Source organism: Asterias rubens, chromosome 3 (assembly GCF_902459465.1).
Source record: "Asterias rubens chromosome 3, eAstRub1.3, whole genome shotgun sequence".
NCBI classification, from domain to species: domain Eukaryota; kingdom Metazoa; phylum Echinodermata; class Asteroidea; order Forcipulatida; family Asteriidae; genus Asterias; species Asterias rubens.
Genome location: NC_047064.1, coordinates 20,260,053 through 20,283,692, shown reverse-complemented (window position 1 = coordinate 20,283,692; position 23,640 = coordinate 20,260,053). Strand labels below are relative to the sequence as shown.

General features: G+C 38.9%; 2 protein-coding genes across 4 annotated transcripts; one reads left to right on the top strand and one right to left on the bottom strand.

Moving 5' to 3' along the window:
* Positions 1-291: 291 nt before the first annotated feature.
* On the top strand, positions 292-8,591 carry LOC117288302 (solute carrier family 25 member 40-like). Its single transcript, XM_033769108.1, has 10 exons — positions 292-877; positions 1,317-1,379; positions 1,552-1,697; positions 2,142-2,209; positions 2,777-2,913; positions 3,495-3,668; positions 4,551-4,660; positions 5,136-5,211; positions 5,607-5,693; positions 6,599-8,591. The coding sequence occupies exons 1-10, from the start codon at positions 481-483 to the stop codon at positions 6,706-6,708; spliced, it is 1,368 nt and encodes a 455-aa protein (XP_033624999.1). The 5' UTR covers positions 292-480; the 3' UTR covers positions 6,709-8,591.
* Positions 8,592-17,725: 9,134 nt separating this feature from the next.
* LOC117288588 (serine beta-lactamase-like protein LACTB, mitochondrial) lies at positions 17,726-23,557 on the bottom strand. 3 transcript variants are annotated; one of them, XM_033769504.1, is made up of 7 exons: positions 23,512-23,557; positions 21,833-22,379; positions 20,687-20,877; positions 20,003-20,080; positions 19,771-19,969; positions 18,920-19,243; positions 17,726-18,261 (listed from the first exon to the last, which is right to left on the bottom strand). In XM_033769504.1, the coding sequence occupies exons 2-7, from the start codon at positions 22,245-22,247 to the stop codon at positions 17,810-17,812; spliced, it is 1,659 nt and encodes a 552-aa protein (XP_033625395.1). In that variant the 5' UTR covers positions 22,248-22,379; positions 23,512-23,557; the 3' UTR covers positions 17,726-17,809. The 3 variants fall into 3 exon arrangements, with proteins under 3 accessions (XP_033625395.1, XP_033625393.1, XP_033625394.1); XM_033769502.1 differs by having other exon boundaries at positions 19,771-20,080; XM_033769503.1 differs by lacking the exon at positions 23,512-23,557 and adding an exon at positions 23,308-23,394 and having other exon boundaries at positions 19,771-20,080.
* Positions 23,558-23,640: the final 83 nt, after the last annotated feature.

Genomic DNA, 23,640 nt, shown 5'->3' with positions numbered 1-23,640 from the left:
TAAAACACCCAAATTACAAAATAATATACAAACAAAAAGGATACAAGTTTATATTTTACAAGATTATTTACATAATTATTATATTTTGTCTAGTTCATAATTATGCTTACTTTCAAATGAAATAAAAGAAATCTTTGTTTGTTTTATTTAATTTCATTCACTCCCCTGTGTTAACATGGACTACGCTGTGTTTTGGCACTGGCCCAGGCACGAACACGTGTGATTGTGTTTACATACAATGAACATCGCGCGGCTACTGACCTGTGTGAGTTTTCAGCTTGATTTTGCACGTAGGCACTAGATTGTTCTACACTGTAGTGTTATTAAATTATAGATCACGGCTTGATGTAGTAGTAGAATAAGGTTCTTCGTCGGTTAGGAGATTATCAGAACTGTTCGGGGACTTGGTGGAAGCAGTTGCTGTCTCACTCGCTTCCATTATTGTCGTACATTTTCTGAGATATTTCTTGCATTTGCAGAATGTGCAAGCCAAAGTTTCTCCAGCCTTCCGAGGCAACTGGGGTGATTGTTGGGCCGAACGGCCAGCCCCTCAAAAACCTGCAACAGATCCGCAGATATTCTGTGGATGGAAGCCCACTCTCGCCGCCACCTCTGGACCCGAACCAGAAGATTCCCATCAACCGTAGCAGGAGTGATTCTCAAGCGGTTCCAGTAATCTCACCCCTGGTTGCCAAACGTGCGAGGAGCGTTTCGCCGTCTGTGCGGAGGAACGTCTCCCCGAGAAATGCTTCGCCGAGCCCCACGAGAAGCCTCCCAGTCGCACCCCAACGTCCCGTGCAACCAGAAGGCGGTGATGTGACTGCAGTTCAGAGAGGCATTGCATCGTGCGCTGGAACGGTGTTCATGTCAATTTTTAGTGAGTAAAAAATCCTAACTTCATGACTGAAGCATTCATTACTTATTCAGTTTCAGATTGATTTTTGTTCTATATAATAAGATTTACCTTTTCTTGCGTAAGTTGTTTTTTACAAAGTTACTCTGTTACATTTGTTTATTGTCTGTGTCAATTTCTCCTGAGCTGAAGATCATACAATAATACTGATTGAAACGTCGTGTTGTAACGCCACCAATTATGTTCACCTACATACGCACATATGCACAGTATAGCTCATGTTGTTGGAGAGAGATTTTGAATGTTAGGCCTACTGCCATGACTGCTGCACTAGTGTAGCTAAACAATAACATAAAAAACAAGATTGTATAAAATTTGTAAAACATAACTGAACATAATTTTGAACATAATTTAATCTTTGTTCTTTCTTTTTTGGTAATTGTTCTATATATTTTCCCCGCAGTGACTCCCTTGGATGTGGTGAAAGTGAGGCTGCAGGCTCAGCAACAACCATCAACAATCATAAGTAATTATGACAACTTGTCAAAAATTTAATTTAATTACCAGAAAAACAGTTTGAAAAACTTTTCAACTCAAAATTATTAAGATTTAGAAGTGTCATAAAACAACTGGAAAATAAATGTTACAAATTTTCACTCTGAAAAATATTGTGAATCACCGCATATTTTCACCAAAAGGAACTTTTCGTCCGATTCCCGAGAGATGTCTTCCATCGACCCTCAACCTGGTACCGTACAGACAGTTTACCAGCATCCAGATGACACATTCTCATTCCGCTATGCTATGCCAGAGTCCACCCTCCTACAAACTCAACGGTACTTTGGTAAGTCATTTCAAAATTATTTTCAACAGAACCCCTAAATTTAAAACAGAAATTTTGTCCCATGCTGTTCACTCAATTAATTGCGGTCCGATGTCACGAGAGTGCTCACTGCCGTTATTATGGCCCACGGAATCATGCACATATAATCAGGCACCATAAATGCAGAATTTGTTTATAAGCAGTAAGACCTCTTTGATGTCAGTTTTTTTATTTTATCTGCTGAACAATTAAAATTGTAATTCAAAGGTTGCAATTTTGAGAATAATATCAGACTTGTCTGTGGTTAAAACGTCCAAATGATAAAGTGTACCAAAATCACATTAAAAAAATAATTTGTCATTTATAAAGTGTGTTTTGTTTTGTAATAATTTACAAAAGAATTGTAATCTTTAAATTCTTAAAAGATTGTGTAAAGTGAATCACTCTTTTCCTCTACATTATTAGGACGCCTTTGCCAAGATTGCTCGCAATGAGAGTTGGTGCAGACTGTGGAGTGGATTTGCTCCTGCACTGTAAGTCAATCAAAATCGTTCCATACAAGCAAAGTCAAACAAAACTTTTGTGTACAAATTAACTTCTTTGTCAACCATTATGAAAAACATAAAAGAAGATAGGATGAATCAATGAAAAACTTTTAACAATCTGTAAATAAATTTCAGAGGATCTGATATAAACCCTTGCAGCCAGGGCAATTTTTGCTAGCGTGGCCTCAGATTTTCCTTATACTCGTCTCCTTTCTCACTCCACATTTTTAGATTCTGTAATTTTAGACTGACTTGAATGTCTGTATGAGGCCACAAACCTGTGATTTAAAACAATCATTATTTGAGATGTGGCCCTGTTTTTTACATCAATAGTTGATAAAAGTCATCATGCAATCTATACTTGAAAGGTTTTATGTTTTCTACCTTTGGACTGAGAAATCAGGCCTACAGGAAGTTTTTGTGGCTCTCTTGTAAACATGTGATGTCACAGGTGACCAAGGCTACTTAACTCACTCAGTACTTATTTCCAATAAGCTTTCAACTTTTCTCTCTGATAATTATTATAAACTCTACATTTTTTGTTTCCCCTCCCAGGTTGATGCGCATTCCGTCAAATGTCATCTATTTCTCTGTTTACGAGAAACTGAAATCAGCAATGGGCTTCCAGCGAGGCAAAACAGACAAGAAGAACAACTTCTTGATAACTTTGTCTGCAAGTGGCACTGCTAAAGGTAAGAGTCCATAGAAGTACATATGTCATCATCCATAGAGAAAATAGAAAATGTTTCCTTGGTTTTTGCTAAAACAAAAAAGTACAGGTGTTGTAATTTGAAGTTGGAATTCAAAGATGAAACTTGAAAAATGAAAAGGTGGAGCATCTTTGAAATTAATGACTTTCAAATAACTATCTTCAATTCTTTTGTATCAAACAATTGCAATTAAACGTTAGAATGCAAAGGTGAAACAGAAAAGAAGAAAACAACTTTTGAGTTTTGGTTTGATGAATTTTATGACTTAATAATTATCTTCATTTCTTCCATATCTTACAAGCATTGCAATTCAAAATTGGAATGCAAGCATTGCAATTCAAAATTGGAATGCAAAAATGAAATTAAAAAAAAAAAAGTTGAAGAATCTTTGAGTTTATGTTTTATGAATTTTATGACTTTCAAATAATTGTCTTCAATTATTCCATATCAAACATTGCAACTCAAAGTTGGAATCAAAAGTGAAACTAAAGGAACTTTGAGTTAATTTTTGATAACTTTCCAAAAAGTATTCTAACAAAGTACCTTTCTCTTTCTCTCTGCAGCTATTTCAGTGACGAGTATCAGTCCTCTTGAGATGATACGGACCAAGATGCAGTCAGAGCCCTTGTCCTACGCCCAGCTGTCAAACTGTCTCAAGCGTGCCGTCAAGACGGATGGTCTCACCTCACTGTGGAGGGGTCTTGGCCCCATGCTCAGCCGAGATGTCATGTATGCAGGTGAGTTACAACTCATGGTCTCCCAGGAGTAGTGAATATTTCTTAGAGTAGCCCTGGATCAAACTGTGGGCCAGCTGTGGTACAATTGCCCTGGTTGGACTTCAGTGCCACTGCATGGATGGTCTGGTGTTGAGTTTTACTGGGCCCAACACTAAAACAACTTCTTGCCCTTCCTTGAAAACTGCTGTCGTAAAATATAGAAATAGCCCAAAAGCAAACTGTAGGCCAGCTGTGGTACAAACCATGGAGGTAGAAATAGAACTAGCCCTGGTAGGACTTGAGTGCCACTGCATGGATGGTCTCAGGGTCTGGTGTTGAGTTTTACTGGGCCCAACACTAAAACAACTTCTTGCCCTTCTTTGAAAACTGCTGTCGTAAAATATAGAGATAGCCCAAAAGCAAACTGTGGGCCAGCTGTGGTACAATTGCCCTGGTTGGACTTCAGTACCACTGCATGGATGGTCTGGACTCTGGTCTTGAGTTTATCTGGCCCGACACTAAAACCACTGGCCTTGAGCCTGAAGTCCAGTGTGAAGTTTGAGCCCTGTCTAGGGCATGTCACTCATTTGGGCAAACTTCAAGCCCAAATGTCTCTGCTTTTTCTTCAGTGATGAACATTTTTAATCAAGTATTTGGGCAGGGGTCACTTGGGGTCACCAATTTGCATAGAGCCCGATTTAACTGCACTACTAGCACTAAAAAGCTGCACTAAAAAGCAAGTAACCCTATATATTATATCAGAAGTTGGAAGATGGAAGATAAAAGAGTGAATCAGACCAATCATTAATATTATAATATTTTAAAACTTCTTGCCCTTCTTTGAAAACTGCTGTATAAAATCCTCTTAATCATTGCTGAATTCTTCCTTGTTATCATTTTCAGTTTTGTACTGGACTCACTATGAGCTCCTGAAGGCTGAGATGTGTAAGGCGTTTCACACTGATGACCCAACAGTTGCCATGACATTCTGGACTGGTGTCATGTCGGGAGTGGTAAGTTTTCTGTTTTCTACAAAGTTTGTCTAGAGTAGATTTCATGGCTAAATCCCAGTGAAGCAAATATTGATGTACGTTTTTGCAGTGAGATTCAAAGCAGTTGACAAGCCTCAACAGTTGTGAATTATTTCCTTGCGAGTTTGTGACATCAAAAATCATATCGCATTCGCAGGAAGTATGAACTGGGCTTTATAATTAGTTGCTTTGAAAAACTGCTGGGGAAAACAAAATGGGTAATTATTAACCTTTTATTGACAGCAGATCAGTCTTTGAATTGGAAAGGTGGCAGTTGGAAAAGGTTTTTGTTTTGTTGTTTTTGTTTGTGAGGAAAGTTGAAATTTCTTCTAGAGCTTTTTACATGGAGCAAAAACAGGGAGATTGGTTAATCTAATGCCTGACTAATAAATCAGTTGCAGAAGCAAAGCTGAAGCCTCTTTAATGAAAGCTTTTTCGTTCTTGTTTTACTCCCCAGCTTGCTGCTGTTGTTTCTACACCATTTGATGTTGTGAAAACTCATAAACAAATCTCCATTGGGAAGGCCCCCACCGGTGAGTATTATTAGCCAACAAAAAAATGTGTCTGCAAAAATAATTTATTTAAATCTATCATGAGAAAAAAACCTAAATTGCTTTCAAATTTGATTGAAATTAGCCCATATCAAGTGATACATATCAAGGGAAACTGATAACTTAGTAATTTGGTTGAACAAAGACAAACTGATTGGAGTGGGACTTGGACCTTCGACCTCCAGTTTAACGTGCAGGCACAACCATTCAACCAGTGAGAAAAAACTATAGTTGTTTTGCTGATGAGCTAAACAACTAAATAATTTTCTGTATACTGTTTTTAAATTTGTTTTGATTCATTGTAAAAATATTAACTCAATAGTTACAAAACCCATTTTATAATGAGTTTCATTTTTTATTTGTTTTTTTCCTGGTAGGTGGTGATGGACCACGCAGTAGAGCAAGTAGTCTTTCCATCATGAAGGGAATCTTTGCTCAATCTGGTGTCAAGGGTCTCTTTGCTGGTAAGTTAAAAAAAAAAAAAAAATCCGCCTGAAATCCAGAGCTTCAACTAATGTTGATGACGTGTGACATCACATGTTTACAAAAGAGCCACAGAGCCTGGACTTCCTGCAGGCACGATTTGTACACAGCCTAATGGAAGAAAACAAAATCCTATATTTTCTGGAGGTTGCACTGTCCAATTTTTATAAACTTTTGATATGATGGAAGGGGGCACATCTCAAAACTTGTCCAGCTTTTACTTTCATGATTCTTGGATTTATGCGGAAATTAGGACACAAAATGTAAACCTTTCCATATGACCTGTGCAGTATCTTGCCTGCCAGACTGGCTAAAGAATGTACAAGGTCACACTGATTGTAAACATGGTTCACAAAGTTCACATGGTCTATACTCAAGAGGAGGTTTCTGCACAGTATAGGAAGATGATGATGGCTCCATCAGTTTACTTGACTACGTATACATTCAATACAGCCATATAACCAGGTGGGCAGAGCCTGAGTCAAGAGTCAAAGCCAAAATTGCGGTAACCATTTAGAAAACTTTATTTTCAAATCAACCCAACTCTTTCGATCTGACAATTTTTTTATAATTTTTTTTTTCAATTCATCAAAAGTTTCACACAAAGATTTGTTTCATGTGGCGTTTGCAACTTTAAAGTTTATACTATACTCATCGACTAGTAGTAAAATGGGTACCTATGAAGGTAGAACTTGTTCATGGGAATTATTGGCAACCTGCATGTTAGTCAATTAATTTGACTGCTGCTGTTGCATACTCCCAAGGGAGTAAGGACGATTTCACAAATGCTTATAGTGCCCATGAACAGCGGTATTAATGGTGTAAGACGCTTTGATACAATGTTTAAAGTTGCCAAGTAAATGCCCCATTTTATTATTGTTTCTAGGTACCGTGCCACGCATTTTCAAAGGGGCTCCCTCCAGTGCCATCCTCATCACAACCTACGAGGTCAGCATCTCTCTCTTTAAGAAGTACAACCTGGAGCATGGGTACTAGGAACCACACGCAGACTTAACGCACGTTTAGCGATGAAACATTAAGCCTATAATGAGTAAGGACCCCTGTGTCTTAACGATGAAGTTGCTCTTCAAGTCTAAGGAGTTGAGCCTGTGGGGAGATAAAGGATATATGGGAAAAGAGCCAGAAGAGTTTGGCAGGCATAAGAAATTTGTCATTAGTTTTTCCTGGTTTCAGGATTTCTTTCTTCAAAATCTCCTCGAGCCTTAAAATGTTCTTGCAAGAAGTAAAGCAGTCAGCCAGTCACCACAGGGAGAAAGATATAGTCCACATAGTGTACCAATCATACTTTGTATTTCTGGTGATGCACTTAGTATGTAAACCTCAGGACGTCTTGGAGGATTTGGGTCTAGAATAAGAAGGAACCCAGAAATTTCAGATTTGGCAAATCTCAACTCTGGTTAGTATTTAAGAGTTGGTGCCAGATTGTTATTCTTTGCAATCACGCATGATGGTACTCACTGTGATCGGATAGACCTCTTGAAACTGTTCTGTGGGCGAATGCACCTCAACCTATTAGTTGATCTTATTACAAGGTTTGTGCTTCTTTTTAAAGTAAACTTTTGAGCCAGTTTAGTCTCGATTTGATCTGACCATACTTTTAGATGTTCCATTTTACTTGGAGCATATTGGGCTCTGTGTGGCTGATGAAGCACAAGCAGATGTTGGGGTTCAAGGCTTTGCCAAAAAAAAAAAGTTTTTCTCACTTTTGACAATCTTATAGCTTTTTAGTCGGTCTTTCTACTGGGCAATCTCGGTAGTCTAGTTGGTAAGACACTGCTCTAGAATTGCAAGGGTCGTTGGTTCAAATCCCACTCAAGTAATATGTATGTGATACTTGTTCACAGGTCTCGGGAAAGTACTGAGTATGCAGTGCTAACACACATCGGTGTTTGGGTAAAAAAAAACAGAAATTAATAGTCGGATCTTTTAATAACTTGATGAATTTATTTAGAAATAAATAACAAATCTTGTTTAATAGAGGAGAAATGTTGTAACTCTTGAAAACAACTTGAGAACGCTATGATTCAATTGTACTTTTTTTCCAATCAATTAATTGATAGATGTTTTGTTGGTGTTCAAGAAAGGTTTGATGTATGTTCATGATTTGTCTTGGCTGATTTTGTTCAGTGTAAATATCGGCTGACTTTTGGCAGGCTGAAAATTTGTGTAATATTTCTTGAGTCTAAACAAATTTGTTTTAGTAAGTATTGGATCTAGTGTCTTGACTGAGAATTAAAGTAAAAACTTGTGTGTTTTCGACAAGCAGGAAGTGTGAAATCTCATTGAGTTCGTTAAACAAGAAATGGCATTATGTTTAGTGTAAAGTAAAATCAAGTCAACTTGTTTTATTTTATTGATTTCTACAGGGCATTATATTTTATTACAATTTTTTATTATTTACAATAATATGGCTATGATTGAGATGGTGTAATCAATTGCTGGCATTGGTAAAGTCATGTTTATTGGGATTTTCTTTCTTTTTTAGAAACAAGATGGAACCATGTTTTCTGTTCGTAAAACATATTTCATCATTATTTTGGTTGAGTTGGTGTAATCCATTTCTGGCATTGGTAAAGTCATGTTATTTTTATTTTATTTTTCTAACAGGTGGACAGTTTTTGTTTTTGGTAAAACATATTTCATATTTTGGTTTAGAACTTTTGTCAGTTTTAAGTGTAGTGTAGTTGCATTTAGAAGGTATCGAACTTAAACGGTTTTGTATGTGGTTTATGTGATTTTTCACCCTTTTCTTACATTTATAAAGTAATATTCAAACAAACTTTGAATTATTTGTAACTTGTTGAACTTTCATGAATAAATGTATTACATCCGGAGAAAATGACATGTTCATCAAAATATTTTTCGGTTCCAAATTGGTTCGTTCTTTAAATGTTGTGTCAACAAAATCTGGATATAACAATTGTTGGGAGAAAACCGAAACTGTATGGAATATAAGGCGGTTTAGAGACAATGAATTAGGGATGAAAAGTTTCAGACTTTTATCTGAACAAATTCTGTTATTTTTTCTTCAGACACAATCATAGCTCTTTGGTTATTTTTCTAGCACTAAGGATCCACTGCTCACAAAAGCTCCTGTGAAAAGTGTAAAATGCCATTTTCCAACTTCGGTCCTACTTCCTAAAATTTATATCCTAGTTTTTGACTTTATTTTGGTCGCCAACTTTTATAATGACTCTCTCGCCCCTGGAAAAGAGGCCGCTATTATTATTATTATTAAAAGAAAGTGGCGAGGCTAGCCTGGACATCTGACGTCACACTTCGCGGCTCGTGAATTACGCCAGAGATCTGCCATTGAGCCCGCCTTCATAATCACCTTTGACCCCGCATCATTTCACATGGACTTCATGGTTCTGGAGATTCGCAGTTTAATCCGACGTACATGATTGTGTGTATACATATATACCAATGATATCCTTGCTTGCGGAAAAGGACAGGATCCTTGCGGAAATACAGACATGCTATTCATGGCTACCATACCAAATTGGGTGCGTTCGTTTAGCTTCCCTTGGTCTACCCCGCGGTGCTCACTCGATCGGGTGAGACCCTGACAAGACCTAAACGAACGACCACTCACCGCTCTCGTAGTGACGTCGTTTACCTGGGGCCAGCCCCCAAGTGACCCACTCCACAAGCAGTGGGTGAGCCCCTGGAATGACGTCAAAAGCTATTCGAACGAACCGGGGCAGACCGGGGATGGTCCAGGGAAGCTAAACGAACGCACCCATTGTTATCCATCCAACGATGGCACATTTTACCGACAGTTTCTCGTTGACTAAAATTAATTGTTTGTGGAATTGTGGTATAATTACAATCCTATTGTCATTCATCCAATGGACAATATCCACATTAAGATGACCTGTATATCGTCAACTTGAGCGACTTGCATGGTGCGAGTCAAACCAACATTAATTTGTATTTGAAATAAGCCTAAACACCACGTGCTGCTGATTTAAAACCGTCATAACAATTTCATGGAGCGATGAAACTTTCATGGAGTTATGAAAATCTCAGTAGGCCTATAGCCTATTCATGCTTTCAGGACAAACGTTTTACAAACGGGGGAAATAATACTCCCACCAGATTACTGTCACAAGCATCTGCAGAATTGGTTCAAACTAAAGACGTGTACTTTGTACCTGACTAACTCCTCCGTTGACCCAAGTATCTTAATTAATTGGTTCGTCCTGATTGCCAAAAATATTGAACAAGATTTTGCAGAGTTATTAGTAACTGTTTTGACAAGCCCACCTAAAAAACCTTGACAGTTCAAAAAAAAGTGTGACATCGTGCCTGCGCCTACAAACAATGCACATTATCTTGCCCAGGCATCAAACAATTCACACTATTTGCCGAGTTCAATGAGTTTCGTTGAGGAAACCAGGTCTATTTTATTTGCTTTGCAATGGTTTACCTGACTTCAAAGTTCATGCAAGGTTCACGATTATAACTCGACCAGGTCGCGAGCAGGTTGAAGGGAACAAAGCTGAGTGTCCCTGGCCCGGGACTCCATCCTGACTGAGCCCCGGTGTGAGACTAAGTTCGATCTGGTTGCGTGCAGGTTGTTTTGGGGACATAGTACACGACATTATGGTATCTTAAACCCAATGGTGGTAATCTGTAAAATAACACCACCGCAACCCCCCCCCCCCCCAAAAAAAAAAAAAAAAACAACAACAACAACAACAACAATCTAACAAAAAGGTTGGTGTGGAAATTAATTTGAAGGCGTTCAGGAGCTCCCATTGCCATATATTCAAACTGTTCTTTTTCCCAAGATGTGTTTCTTTGATTTTGTTAAAGAAGGTTTCTTCAAGGCTTCTTCTAGACGGTCAATATACCATGTTTCATTCACAGCTATAGTAGACAAACTTCTTTGCACACTTGCTCCATCAGACGGCATCTCAGAAGGTGTGCCATAGTTCAAGAGGCTCAGTTCCACAGATACACATAAGGGTTGAATACATGCAAATAAAGACAACAAGTTATCCCCAGAAATATACGATTTGAGACAATCAATCAGTCGCAATTATTCAATCGGTGACGATATTTTTTCATAATTCATTTTACATGTGTGTTTAATTTTTTTTTTTTAATAGGTTGGGGTCAGATTTAGTTTAGAAAGTCTCACATTAAAGTACACCGACGTCTGTATGGCTGACCCGACCTTCGGCCACCCGGGGTAGCCGATCTGATCGGCTGGTCGGCTTCTTTTATTTTTCTTACTTTAAAGGTTGGTCTGGCCTGTTGGACTACATATCTCATGGTCGACTCCACTTGGGGTTTATTTCCGGTGGATATAAGTGAAAGGTCAGTCCAGCATCCTCGATTTATTTGCCACTCATTAAAATCTTCTACTTTGTCAAAGACCAGTATTCTCTGTATCCAAATATATGCATAAATAACACCTGTGATATCGTGGACTCTCAATTGGTTATCGAAGTTGCAAGAGAATAAAAAAAAAAACTATTTGCACAAAATAATTTGTGTGATTTCAGATGCCTAATAATGTAATAAAAGGCTTCAGGCCTAAAGTATTTCAATACTCACTTTTGTGAGAAATTACCTCTTTCTCAAAAACTACGTTTACTTCAGATGGAGCAGTTCCTCCAAGTGTTTTATTCTATTAACAGCTCGCCACTGCTCGTTACCAAGTAAGTTTTTATGTTAACAACTATTTTGAGTAATTACCAACAGTATACCAACATTTTGTACTTAACAATTATTTTAACTACCAACAATAGTGTCCAGTGCCTTTAAAACGCATTGTCTGTATAGCTAATTACAGTCACAACAGTAGGCCTACCATGCGGTTTGCAAGTCAACTGTTTGAGGTTGAAACAGGATGTGTTGTGAGATACGTGGGTTGACAATACGATTGTTTTATTGTTACAATGCAGAATAACTTTTGATCAGTTGGTATCTATGACCCATCTTGCACAGTACAAGTCATGGCCATTTCTTTCTAGTTTATGGATGGTGAAACCGAGCCGACTGGATTGTTCTAATCGGGCTTCGTCATTCAGACAATACTTGCTTGGTTTCGTTCTGCTGTCGACTGCTCTTTGATTTGGTGAACTGTATGAGTGAAAAGTAAAGTTTTTATACATTCTGGTGCATGACAATAACAGGTGAATCTCCACCCGATTCAGCTTTTACAGTGGGCCTGAATTATCACAAATGCAAGAATTGAAAAGTTTTTTGCTACGGACGAAACATTGTTTCATCTGCTCACCAGCCATCAATTTCGTCACAGTGCCGGCACAAGTTCTCTTCAGTGAGCCAGTCGATTGTATCTCAAAGCAACACAAACTCCTCGCACATTGCTTGAATTCAATGGTATACCTTCAATGTGATACGGATGAAACTTCGCTTTATTTGCTCACAGCCGCCAATTTCGTCACAGTGCCGGCACAGGTTTTATCTTCAGCCAGCTATAGTTATCTCGGAGAAACACAAACTCCTCGCTTATTTTTTCAAGTCAATGGTATACCTAGAGGCCTAGTAGCATTGTAATTTGTGTGGCCAATGCACCAAGCTTGAAGCTTATTGAAATATCACAAACCGAACGTCATCTCGAGTCGTAGAGGAGTGTCGTACACTTTGTTGCAGTTCTTGCCTACGGCCTGCTGACTCGTCTGCATCTTCAATTTGCTTGCCTCATCACAAGAAAACAAAGGATGGCAACGGTTCGTCAACTGACTTTGAACATTCACAGCATTGTTTTGTTAAGTTTTATGGTCTGCACAACTGCGATCGGCTCAATGATCTTCACTGAGCATCCGAGAGATGCCAGCGTGGTAGCAGGCAGCGATGCAACATTCCGCTGTGGTACTGACCTCACATGTAGCTACTTCTACTGGGGTCGCTACAAGGCGTCAACAGGCGCCTTTTCTTACATCTCCAAGTGTTTAACAAGCTATGAATCTCAGTATGATATCCAAGTGGATGAAAATGTGTACACTTTGCTGGTTCAGGATGTGAGCTTAGAGGACACGGGGACTGTGTTTGAATGCTGGCAGTACAACCAGAATATGGGAAAGTGGTTGAAGTCAATGAATGCTACGCTGACGGTCCTACCTGAACCGCCTAGCTGTCGGACGAGTCCATCTGGACCTCACGCCGTGGGAGATCGGATTTCACTGGAGTGTAGTGAGCCAACTGGCCAGAATTCGGCAGGTTTTTCTTGGAAGTCTGCGAGGGATGGAATTAAGTTGGATAACATGACGGAATTATCACCAGGCCTGCCGAGAGCAGTAGAGTTGACGCTAACGGAGCATGACAACTTCGAAGCATTTATCTGTACTGCTGGTGAAGATACAAACGGCACTAGTTGCTCTGTTACTCCCCTGGCGATGGAGACAAACGTCACCATCTCCCCGTCTGGAACACTGCTCCTGGCAGATGGTCAAGATGCGGAATTTTATTGCGAGGCCCAAGCCGTTCCTAGTGCAACATCGTTCAAGTGGTTAATAACAATGGGCGGTGAAACACACGCCGTAGATCATCTTCACAACAACACTGATCAAGCAGAACAGTTCGTCATTGATGATTCAGGAAGAACCCTTCGCGTACTTAATGCATCAACAGTGGGTGACGGTCTACAAGTCGCCTGCGAAGCTACAAACATATTGAATATAACTGGAATCAGTCTACCAACTACTCTACGTGTTGGGCAAGTTGGAGTCGAGGACCCTCGCACAACAAAATCGTCATTTTCTACATCAAACAAGGGGACAAATAATGATAGAGGAAAAGACACTCTGAGCGATTGGTCGCAGATGACGCTCGTGATTGGCATCATGCTTTGCGTTGTCGTCGTTTTCATAGCAGCGGGCTTGGGGCTGCTGTACGCCCGCTGGCAGCGACGAATGACGGGTGCAACTCAACCGTCGAGTCCCACCTCGCGCACCCACAACGATAACACACCGTTCTCGCTACACGACCCTGAAGCCGACTTCAGGCGTGGTTCAGTGGGGTGTGTGAAAGCTTGTGCCGTGATGGAGTGCTCCCAGTTACAGCAGTTTGGTAACGGGAATGATAATGAGTACATGGAGGTGTTGGGGACCCAGGCTAACACCCCTGCCCCCGCCCATGAGAAGGCAGTAGCCACGGAACCAATTTACGAAAGACATTTTTGATGGACACTAATTTGAAAGGTGAAATGCATTTCTAAAGGGTGTGGTTGATGAGGCTATGGTGAATGAACCACAATAGTGATTTTACGATCCGTACGGGAAACTAAGCCCGGTTTTTATTTCCTCCACATGGGAATCGAATTTGGTGACGCAATAATCGGTACGCTCCCTGATCAATGACGCAAGAAAATTCGCTTCGCATGAAGCATTCGCAGAAATTATGAACCGGGCTTTACTCTATACCTACCTCCCTTCGATGAGTCTTTTTGCGATAGAAGAAAAAACCCAAGAAAACAATCGGAAACATCCCAAGAGTGTAACGTCTGTACACGGTGTACTTTTGGGAAAGTTGCATTCCCACAAACAGTAACATATACGAGTTGTGTTGCAGTTCTCCATCTCGACAAATTAACAGCAATTATGCACCGTGAAACCGCTCAACCTAAAAGACATGATCTGCATCCACCCAAAACTGCTGTAAATCAAATGGCGTAATGGGAAGGGGGCACGTGCCCTAAATTGAAATCTGGATATTTCATATTAAAAGAGCCTAATGTGATAATTTCAATTTGTTTAGAACCATCTTTCCATAAGTTACACATACATACAATGATTACGTAATATCTTTAAAAATGGTAAATGGCATAAACAAGAGCGCCGAAGGGGGCTTTTTAAAGGAGAACTGCAAACAATGAAAACAACAGCGATTAGTCAGAAGTGCCCCTAGAAATTAAAAGAGTGCTGAAACTGTTTTTTTTTTTTTTGAGAAATGCAAAATCAAGCAAACAACGCTGTGTATACGTGCTGCCTGCAGATGTAAATAATACTATGACTTTATAAAGATGTGAATTATGCATGTTGCGGGTGCCTCTATTATGTCTATTTATCGGGTGAAAGTTTATAACAATTGCTGAAAAGGTAATTCAAACAAAAAAAGGCTCAAAATGATTAATCTCTTTTGCTCCATTATACACTGTATTAAAAATGTACATTCGCCGCATTCAAATTTGAAGCTTGTCTTCCACCGATTACAACTCTGTTCTCTCACAAACGTAGAATGTAATGATTGTACATTTTCAATTAAATTTCCACAAAACTATAGTTCTACGTTTGTGTTATACATGTTTATAACAAAAAACGTAAATCTGGCGTTGTGAAGTAGATTGATCGAATCTATTCTTAAAATTAACTGAAACCGCCAATATAGGGCTAGATTGCTAGATTGGTTCAGTTGGTAGAGCGCCGGCACGTCAATCTGGAGGTCATTGGTTCGTATCCCACTCTAGAAAATTTGTCTCTGTTCATTTAAAAATTTACCCAGTCAGTTTCCCTTGTGGTTTATAATGAATACACTTTGTACATACATAAGGCTACTGTTATTGTAGTCAGCATTTCCGGCACTTTTATCAGTGGTATGCCATCCGATATGCGCAGGCCTATCGGAAAAAACATGAACAGGAACTCGCGTGTTCGTGTTATCTATAAATTATTCGTATTGTAAAGAAAACATGTTTGTTTTTGTCTCAGAGCCTTCCTCAATAAAATAAGCATTAAATCAATTTTCTGTCCATTTATATTTTGGAGCTTATCGTGAATCGTGATCAAAGGAGACCCTAGTCTTGGTGCAAGACGTTTCTCGTTTCCTTTTCACGTACGCAATTCACCGACAGCGCGCGCGCCGACTCACCTGACTTAAGTTCACTCACTGACCCAGGACAGCCATATTTTGCCAATCATCTTCTCTATACTCCGGGCCAATTTAAACCGTGGGGTGGGGTGTAATTTCCAACAATGCAGTAACAGGGCCCACATTCACAAAGTCTGTAAGCTCAAAGACCTGCTAAGCACAGGAAATTCTTGCTTAGCAAAAAACGGGTTCGCCGGCAACATTCCATAAAGTTTACATTGTTGCAACTGGTGCCCCAATCATTTTTTTTTGCTTAGCTGTATTTTCTGCTAAACAGCTTTATGAAATTGGGCACAGGAGGCAATTCGGCCAAATGTTTAAAACTAATGGTTTAAAGGAACACGTTGCCTTGGATCGTTCGAGTTGGTCTTTGAAAAGCGTCTGTAACCGTTTGTTATAAAATGCATTGGTTAGAAAGTTGGTTTAAGAGTAGAATACAATGATCCACACACGTTTGCCTCGAAATTGCGTGGTTTTCATTTTACTTTGCGAACTAACACGGTCGGCCGTTTAATAATGCGAGTCAAACATTTGACTCGCATAAATGGCCGACCGTGTTTGTCGACGAGGTAAAAGAAAATTTCGAGTGATACTTGTGTGGATTATTATATTCTACTTTTAGAATATCTTTCTAATCATATGCATTTTATAACAAACGGTTACAAACGCTTTTCAAAGACCAACTCGACCGATCCAAGGCAACGTGTTCCTTTAAGGATGGAGTCTGCCATTGATAAACAAAATAATAATATTTGTGATGGTTTGCTTCTGTACGTAAGTGAAGTAAGGTTCCCGCTGAGCTGGAAAACTCCAGTGTTTATGTCACTTCAGCTGTACAGTACTTTCGATTCAAGCAGTCGTGTCCGTTAAAGCCATTGGACACTTTCGGTAAACAGTATTGTCCAAGGCCCACACTTCGTGTATCACAACTTATATAACAAATAACAAACCTGTGAAAATTTAGGCTGAATCGGTCATCGGAGTCGGGAGAAAGTAACGGGAAAACCCACCCTTGTTTCCGCACGTTTCGCCGTGTCATGACATGTGTTTAAAATAAATCCGTAATTCTCGAAATCAAGAATTGATATTGTTTTAATGTTTTCTCAAAAACCAAAGCATTTCATGGAATAATATTTCAAGAGAAGTCTTTCACCATTACCTTCTGTAAACCCTGTAAGTTATTTGTAAATCTGTGAACTTTTAATTTCTTTTCTGTACCGAAAGTGTATAATGGCTTTAAATCTCATAACTCAGTGGTGGCGCTCACTCAGTATATTTGTTGACGGTGTATCTTATGATGAAGGCAACATAACATCGGGTAGATTCAATGAAATATATTTTATTTCACGGCTGTTTCGGTTAATAAATAGCATTGAATAGGAAATATTATTACATTTAAAAATAAAACAGTACCCATGTTAGCGTCCCTTTTTAACTATATAGTATGAATAGTATTAAAAACTTCAGAATCAATATGAGCACCAGAAAATTAGTTTATACTTCATCTACGCTCTCTAAATTGTTTTGTTCCATTCAAAAACACCTTTACTTGTAAAACGGTTTTACAAATATTTGATTAATGACGTCTTATTCAGATTTAGTCTACCACAGTTGTTTAAAATTTCTTAATTACAAAAATAACAAGTACATTCATACTGATCAGATGTTGAATCAATTTGCAGCATTTTTTTTATTACTTTTTATAATTCCCATTACCAAGATTTCTCTCTTTTTTCAAGAACCCCAATCAAACCAAAGAACAAGTACATTGTATGGTTAAATGCACTGGACACCTTGTCAAAGATAATTGTCAAAGACCAGTATTCTCACTTGGTCTATCCCAACAATCATATGCATATGCATAAAATAACTAAACTGTGAAAAATTTGACTCAATTGGTCGTCAAAAAACACCCTTGTGGCACAATTTTGTGTGCTTTCTTATGCTTAAAAAAGCTTCAGGCCTGATGTCTTTTAATATCTTGAGTGAGAAATTACCTCTCTCTAAAATCTATGTTACATCAGAGGGAGCAGTTTCACACATTGTTGTGTACTATTGATAGTGCTTGTTTTTATGTTAACAATTAGTTTGAGTAATTACAATATTTGTTTTTATGTTAACAATTAGTTTGAGTAATTACCAATATATTAGTTTTGTCGTCAATCTAGCTATTACTCATGCATACCCCAAAACCAGAACCAACCTACTATAGATTACAATCCCCTCTTTCTTGTCAAAGCTTAATCTTTTGAAATTCATTGGCTATGTCAATGGCAGTTCTATACAGATTCACATTTTCAAGATTGACAATTATTGCAACGACCACTCCCTGAGGCAAAGTCATAACATCATTTTGTGACAGCTTATTGGATTCGTTTTGATCATCTGGTTGCCCATCCTCTTGAACACCGCCCTCTTGTGACCCATCATTCAGTTGAGTCTTGTCCAACGGATCTGATTTCCTGGGTACAAGGAGCAGTACGGAACTTGCCCCAACAGCGGCCCCAGTGTGAGACACAAGTTGGTGTTTGTCGGGGCAGAAGCCTTTCTGTTCCCCTTTGTCACGTACCCCCCAACCCATGGCGTAGAAACCGTCACGCTCCCAGCTGCACTTGGTGATGGGCACTGCGGCCCAGATTGCCCTCACAGTCTCTGGTTTGAGGTAGCCTGGTAGATGTCCAGCTTCTGAAAATAATAATATACATGTATTTTTAATTTTAGCCTTCAAGAAAAACTATAGTGCTAGGGTCGAAACGTCAGGTCATTACCTATTAAATTTTTTGCATTTATACCATAGGTCATTTGTTTGTTGATAAGCAGTTCGCAACAGCTAAATTTTTTTTCTTTCTCGTTTTTAAATATACTTAGTATTTCCAAACACTTTTAATGTACTGGGATATAATCTCTCATTCCTATAATTTGATTAAGTCTTCTAATAATGAATGCACCAGCTCCATTTCTTAGTAAACAAACAACGCCCTTCCACACCCTGAAATTGAAGCAGTGAGAACAAAATGAAAACAGAATTACACTTTCTTGGGTCTGCAGAGGTGGGGAAGTAAGGAAGTTGCAGAAGAAAAAGTTCAATACAACAGAGCTACCAATATTTGCATCTTTCAATCAGAGAGATCTTTGTACAACAATCAATGAGATATTTAGAATTACATTTAACATAACAGAATTTTTTTTTTTCATAATCAGGGAGTTTTTTTAACAAGGAAATATTGGTTGATTTTCAGGAAACTTCAACAGAATAAGAGTTGAAAGCTCTGTACATCGGTGGCCCCGCCACCCCTCTGCCTGTCCCTTCCCCCTCCCCACAAGAAAACAACTGAATATTTACCTCTATGCTTCTCTGTGTACTGATAACTATACACCATGGCGTTTCCAAACTGAACCAAGTCCCCAACATCAGATAAAAATCCGCCTCCCGCCCACTTATGCGATAAATTGACGGGTGGCGAGTTGAGCAATTTGCCTCTCTTATTGTATGAGTAACCCCTGGCCCTGTTGTAGATGAGAGGTTTGGCTTTGTCTGGGACGGTGTGGTACATTCCGAGATCCTTGAAGATCGTCTCCATGTAGGTGAGGTAGTCTTGGTCAGCGACGGCATCGACTATGGCACTAACTAAAGTCCAGCCGTGAGTGGTGTAGTAAAACTTACTTCCTAAAGCAGGGAAAGAGATTGTTCATGCAAGTTAACCTAAGGATTTAAAGGTAATGGTTTGAAGTTTGATAGTACTAACCTGGTATGTTAAACCAACAAACTGTCAATGTTTATCCAAACCTGTTCAAACTGATTTGGTTTATGTGTCAATGGCACTCAAACTTAACTTGGTTTAAGAGTCGAAGTTAATGACCATTTCAATTTCATCACTGTTCACCTGATTTAACTGGTTTATTAAAGCCAATCTGAGCTTAAATCTAGTTTATCAATGTCAGTTTTAGCTAATCTGGTTTCTGCATCACTCTTCACCCGACTTACAAATTTTATGAATGTTAATCTGAGCTAACCTGGATTATCAATGTCAATTTGATTTAACTTGGTTTATGCACCATAGTTCATCTGATTTAACTGGTTCATGAATGACATACTGAGTTAATCTGTTTTTTCAATGTAAATTTGAGTTACCCTGGTTTATACATCATTGCTCATCAGATTTAACTGGTTTATGAAAGTTCATCTCAGCTAACCTGGTTTATGCATCAACGGGTCCTCCTTAAACATCTCCAGAGCGTCTACAACTGAGGAGTAATCCTTCGTGACGTAAAACTCTTTCAGTTCAGAATCTTTCTCTTTCTTGTTGCATTTTTCCTTTCCATTGTCAGTCAGTTCTTTCATCTGATCATCTTTGGAAGAGTTTTTCCCATCATGCTCGTGGTCAGTGAATTTATTCTCAGTTCTATTGTCTTTCTTCGAGTCTTTCAGCTTCTTGATGTAGTCTTTACTGTAGTGTCGGATACCGGCTAGGTGGGACACCAGTTGTCTCATTGTGATGTCAACCTGTGAGTTCAAATGAAGGCATTTAAGGTTTTTAAAATGAAGTTTCTCTGACTGAATCACTACAAGCTGTGATGTTTTTGAAATGGCCAACACAGTGAAATTACAATAGTCAACGCAAGTCCAAAAAATGATCAGGGCACACAGGACTCTGGGTGAAATCAGAGTCTGCGCAACAACATTGACAACCAGTCAATCAATCAATCAATAAAAGCATTTCTAAGATACCAAAAGCAACAACAATTGTTCAAAGGTGCTCATAAAGTTAATTAAAATACGCTTGTTGAAAAAGATAACATTTGAGCAGTTTCTTGAAAATATGAATAGTCTGAGAATCCTTGATGTGATTTGGAAGAGTGTTCCATTCTTTAAGTCCATAGCAGGAGAGTGAGTGATCAACCATCATGGCGTGCTGATTTTGGAGCACAACTAGAAGTCCTGACACAAGCAGCATGGTTTAACTCTTGGCAGCTCGATTGAATTTTTAACTGTGCTCGATTCCCTTAAAATGGCCCGTGTGCGTATGGGCTATCATCATTCTCTCATTCGGATCCCCTTAAAAGCCATCCTGGCCCCATCCATGGCCCCGCCCCTAACAAGAAAGTGTACCTGCTCTCCATCAACCTCTTTCTCAGGGAACTCAGGTAAATAAAACTGAACAGGTTTGTCAATATCTAGCTTTCCTTCTTCCCAGAGTTTAGCTACAGCTGCCATCGTGAAAGATTTGCTGATGCTTGCAATGCGATGAACACTGTTGCTTGTACACGGGAGCCGGTTCTCTACATCTGCATATCCTAGCCCTGTTAACATTGAATTGGTAATAAACAAAAATCGTGAAGATCACAGATTTACATAAAACTTACACGGTCTAAAGATGATGATAGTAGAAAACATCCCTCGAAATATTTCTGTCTGAAATTTCATATTTGATGAGAAATAAATAATCTAATTTCGCGTTTTGAGTTTATCGCTCAGTGAGCGTTTTATTCATTTTTGTTTTGGCATCAATGGCATGCTAAATTTGTAATCCGTTGTTCACTATTTTCTCGTGACCCAGATGGCTGAACGATCTCAAACTTCTACAGGTGCGTCGGTTTATGTTTATGGTGGATTTCATAAAGTGCTTACACTGCCAGCAACTTGTTTACTAGCAAAACCAATTCTGTAATGTTCCTTTAAATATAGCAATCATTAATAATTTTTGGGGTTTCGGATTTTGGAGATGGTGACACATGCCTTGAACTTTGTTCTTAAAGGGGCACTTCTATGAGGAAAATGTAATTCTGTATCTTGGAACTTTGCAAAGGGCACCACAGCAAAAGTGTAGGCAGACCTGATACATAGGCGATTGCCTCCATGCCCCCTGGTCATAGCCTTGGTGCCCTTGAAATGCTCCAGTAGAAATTAACAATTTCCTCATAGGGTGCCCTTTACCATGGAGAAAATGCCTTGGCCTGAAAACATACAGGCCTGCACAGGATAGGGGGGCAATAGACCGAATCCATTAACCTCCGCCCCATTGCGTATTGACCAATCACAATGCAACGAAGGTCCGACAAATAAGGTCCGACATATGCGTGCGCGTATCTTGGCGCGCGGGGCAGAGTTGTGCAGAAAGGCATCGGAGAGCCCCCACGTGTTCTTGCTCACACGTGCAGTGTGGGCCGAGCCTACTGGATTGGTCTATTGTTGTGGGTGCCGTAGGTTAATTCAAGGCCTGTGCTGGGCTACATAGATGAGACGTTCTCTCCTCACCTTTCGTCCATAAAATTCTCCCGTCAACACTTACAGCAGCAACAATACCAGGTGACCCAACCTCATCCTTAGCTCTCTGGAGCAAATCTCTTGCTTTCCTCTTTGCCTCCTCCAGACCAGAAGTCCCGCCTCTCTTCCTTTTATCTTTCTTGTCTTTCTTTTTGCATTGTGCCTCTTCGACTCCAAGGATGCTGAGTTCCTTAATAGGTTTATGCTTCAAAAATAGACTTGCAACTAGTCCAGTGGCAACCGCTACCCCACCTCCTAGCGTCCATAAAACAGAGAGTCGTAGCCTATTCCTTCCTGAGTGAGAACCAGTTTTTTGGCTGTGATACCATTTTTTGGCTGTGAGACACACTTTTGATTTCCACTGATGGCTTTGGAGGTTGAGTAAGGCACCTTTAACTTTGAACATTTCAACAAATTTATTTTGACTTCAGTAGAGAATTTGTCTTCAGTTCAGCGAGTGGAATGCACTTGTTCACAGAGGATCCCTTTCACTATTCTCAATGACGATTCTGAGGTCTGTGATGCTTATAAAATTGACCTATACAGAGGGATAAATAAAAAGAAAATTAAGAATATTTTGAATAATGGATACAATCAGTGATTTATCATTGTCTTTGTTTATTTTTTGTATTTGAAGGCCTTTATAGTCTTTATCCCAGATGCAAATTTAACATGTTTATTATTATTGTATTGTTTTCCATGATGGGATGGTGAGATGTTTTTCTCTTCCATTGTTTAAAAACTTGCTTAGAACTCATTTATTTAAATCCTCTTACACTTAGCTCGTTACATGTCTTGACAGTAGATTATTCATTGTATAATTTTGTATTATGTTCTACATTTCTTTTTTGTTGTATGTATTGTTTTTTTTTGTTCTGCGCCTCGGAATAGGGTCTTGTACACTAGATAGATGGCGCATTATAAATGCATAATAATATACTTATATATATATGTTTTTGAAAATTACTATGTGGAGTTTAATTAATGCTTGTTTTTGTGCTAAAGTGTTAGACCCACCCAGTGACTGGGGCACTGATTAATTTTTTCGAAATTTTGACATTATCGTTCATGACCGATAATGTCAAAATTTCAAAAAAAGGAATCTAGCGCCCCAGTCACTAGGTCTAGGTCTAACACATTATTTAATTAATAATTGCCATGCACAGGAGAAAACAAGTTCCAATTTGAATTGAAAATAAAACCTAAAAGAAAAAAGTAACAGTCCCAACAAACAAAAACAAACAAATGCAATTGAATTCAATGTATTGAGTTATCAACAAAAAAACAATCAAAAGAGCTTAGTTTTTTTAGTAGTGTGCAAAAATACCAGAGTAAATGCAAACATAATTCAGTTCCCATTCTGGACAAAAACAACATCTGGCAAACCCATTTAGTAAAAGTAGTAAGCATGGCAAGTACTAAAACTAAAAGGGCATCTATCCATATGGTGTAGTGTATCAGCTCACCATGTGGAACAATGGTCCCATGATATCTGATCATCGACAGGAGTGAACAGTGAAAAAGGTCAGGCTTGTGCGAGTCAGCACTTCGATTACAAAACCATGATGACAAACCTTACTCTATGGACAAACTAACTAAGTTGTGACGAAACGACCGACAACATTAACTTATTTAGTTTCACCATGGAGCAAATTGCTCCATGGTTTCACTTACTACGCCCTTTGAATTTTGCTGCATCCGGGTTACTTACTTGAATTTTTTTTGAAAAATCGCTTGTTATCTACTGGACCATCCTTTTGAAAGATGGAATTATTTTATGATGATTGATTTATTATTTC

Coding starts and splice junctions, on each gene's coding strand:
- LOC117288588 (XM_033769502.1), bottom strand. CDS start 22,247: ATGTTCAAAGTTAAAGGTGCCTTACTCAACCTCCAAAGCCATCAGTGG. Junction 20,081..20,686: donor AAGAGGTTGATGGAGAGCAG/GTACACTTTCTT, acceptor TTGAACTCACAG/GTTGACATCACAATGAGACA. Junction 18,262..18,919: donor GTACACAGAGAAGCATAGAG/GTAAATATTCAG, acceptor TATTATTTTCAG/AAGCTGGACATCTACCAGGC.
- LOC117288302 (XM_033769108.1), top strand. CDS start 481: ATGTGCAAGCCAAAGTTTCTCCAGCCTTCCGAGGCAACTGGGGTGATT. Junction 2,210..2,776: donor AGTGGATTTGCTCCTGCACT/GTAAGTCAATCA, acceptor TTCCCCTCCCAG/GTTGATGCGCATTCCGTCAA. Junction 5,694..6,598: donor TGTCAAGGGTCTCTTTGCTG/GTAAGTTAAAAA, acceptor TATTGTTTCTAG/GTACCGTGCCACGCATTTTC.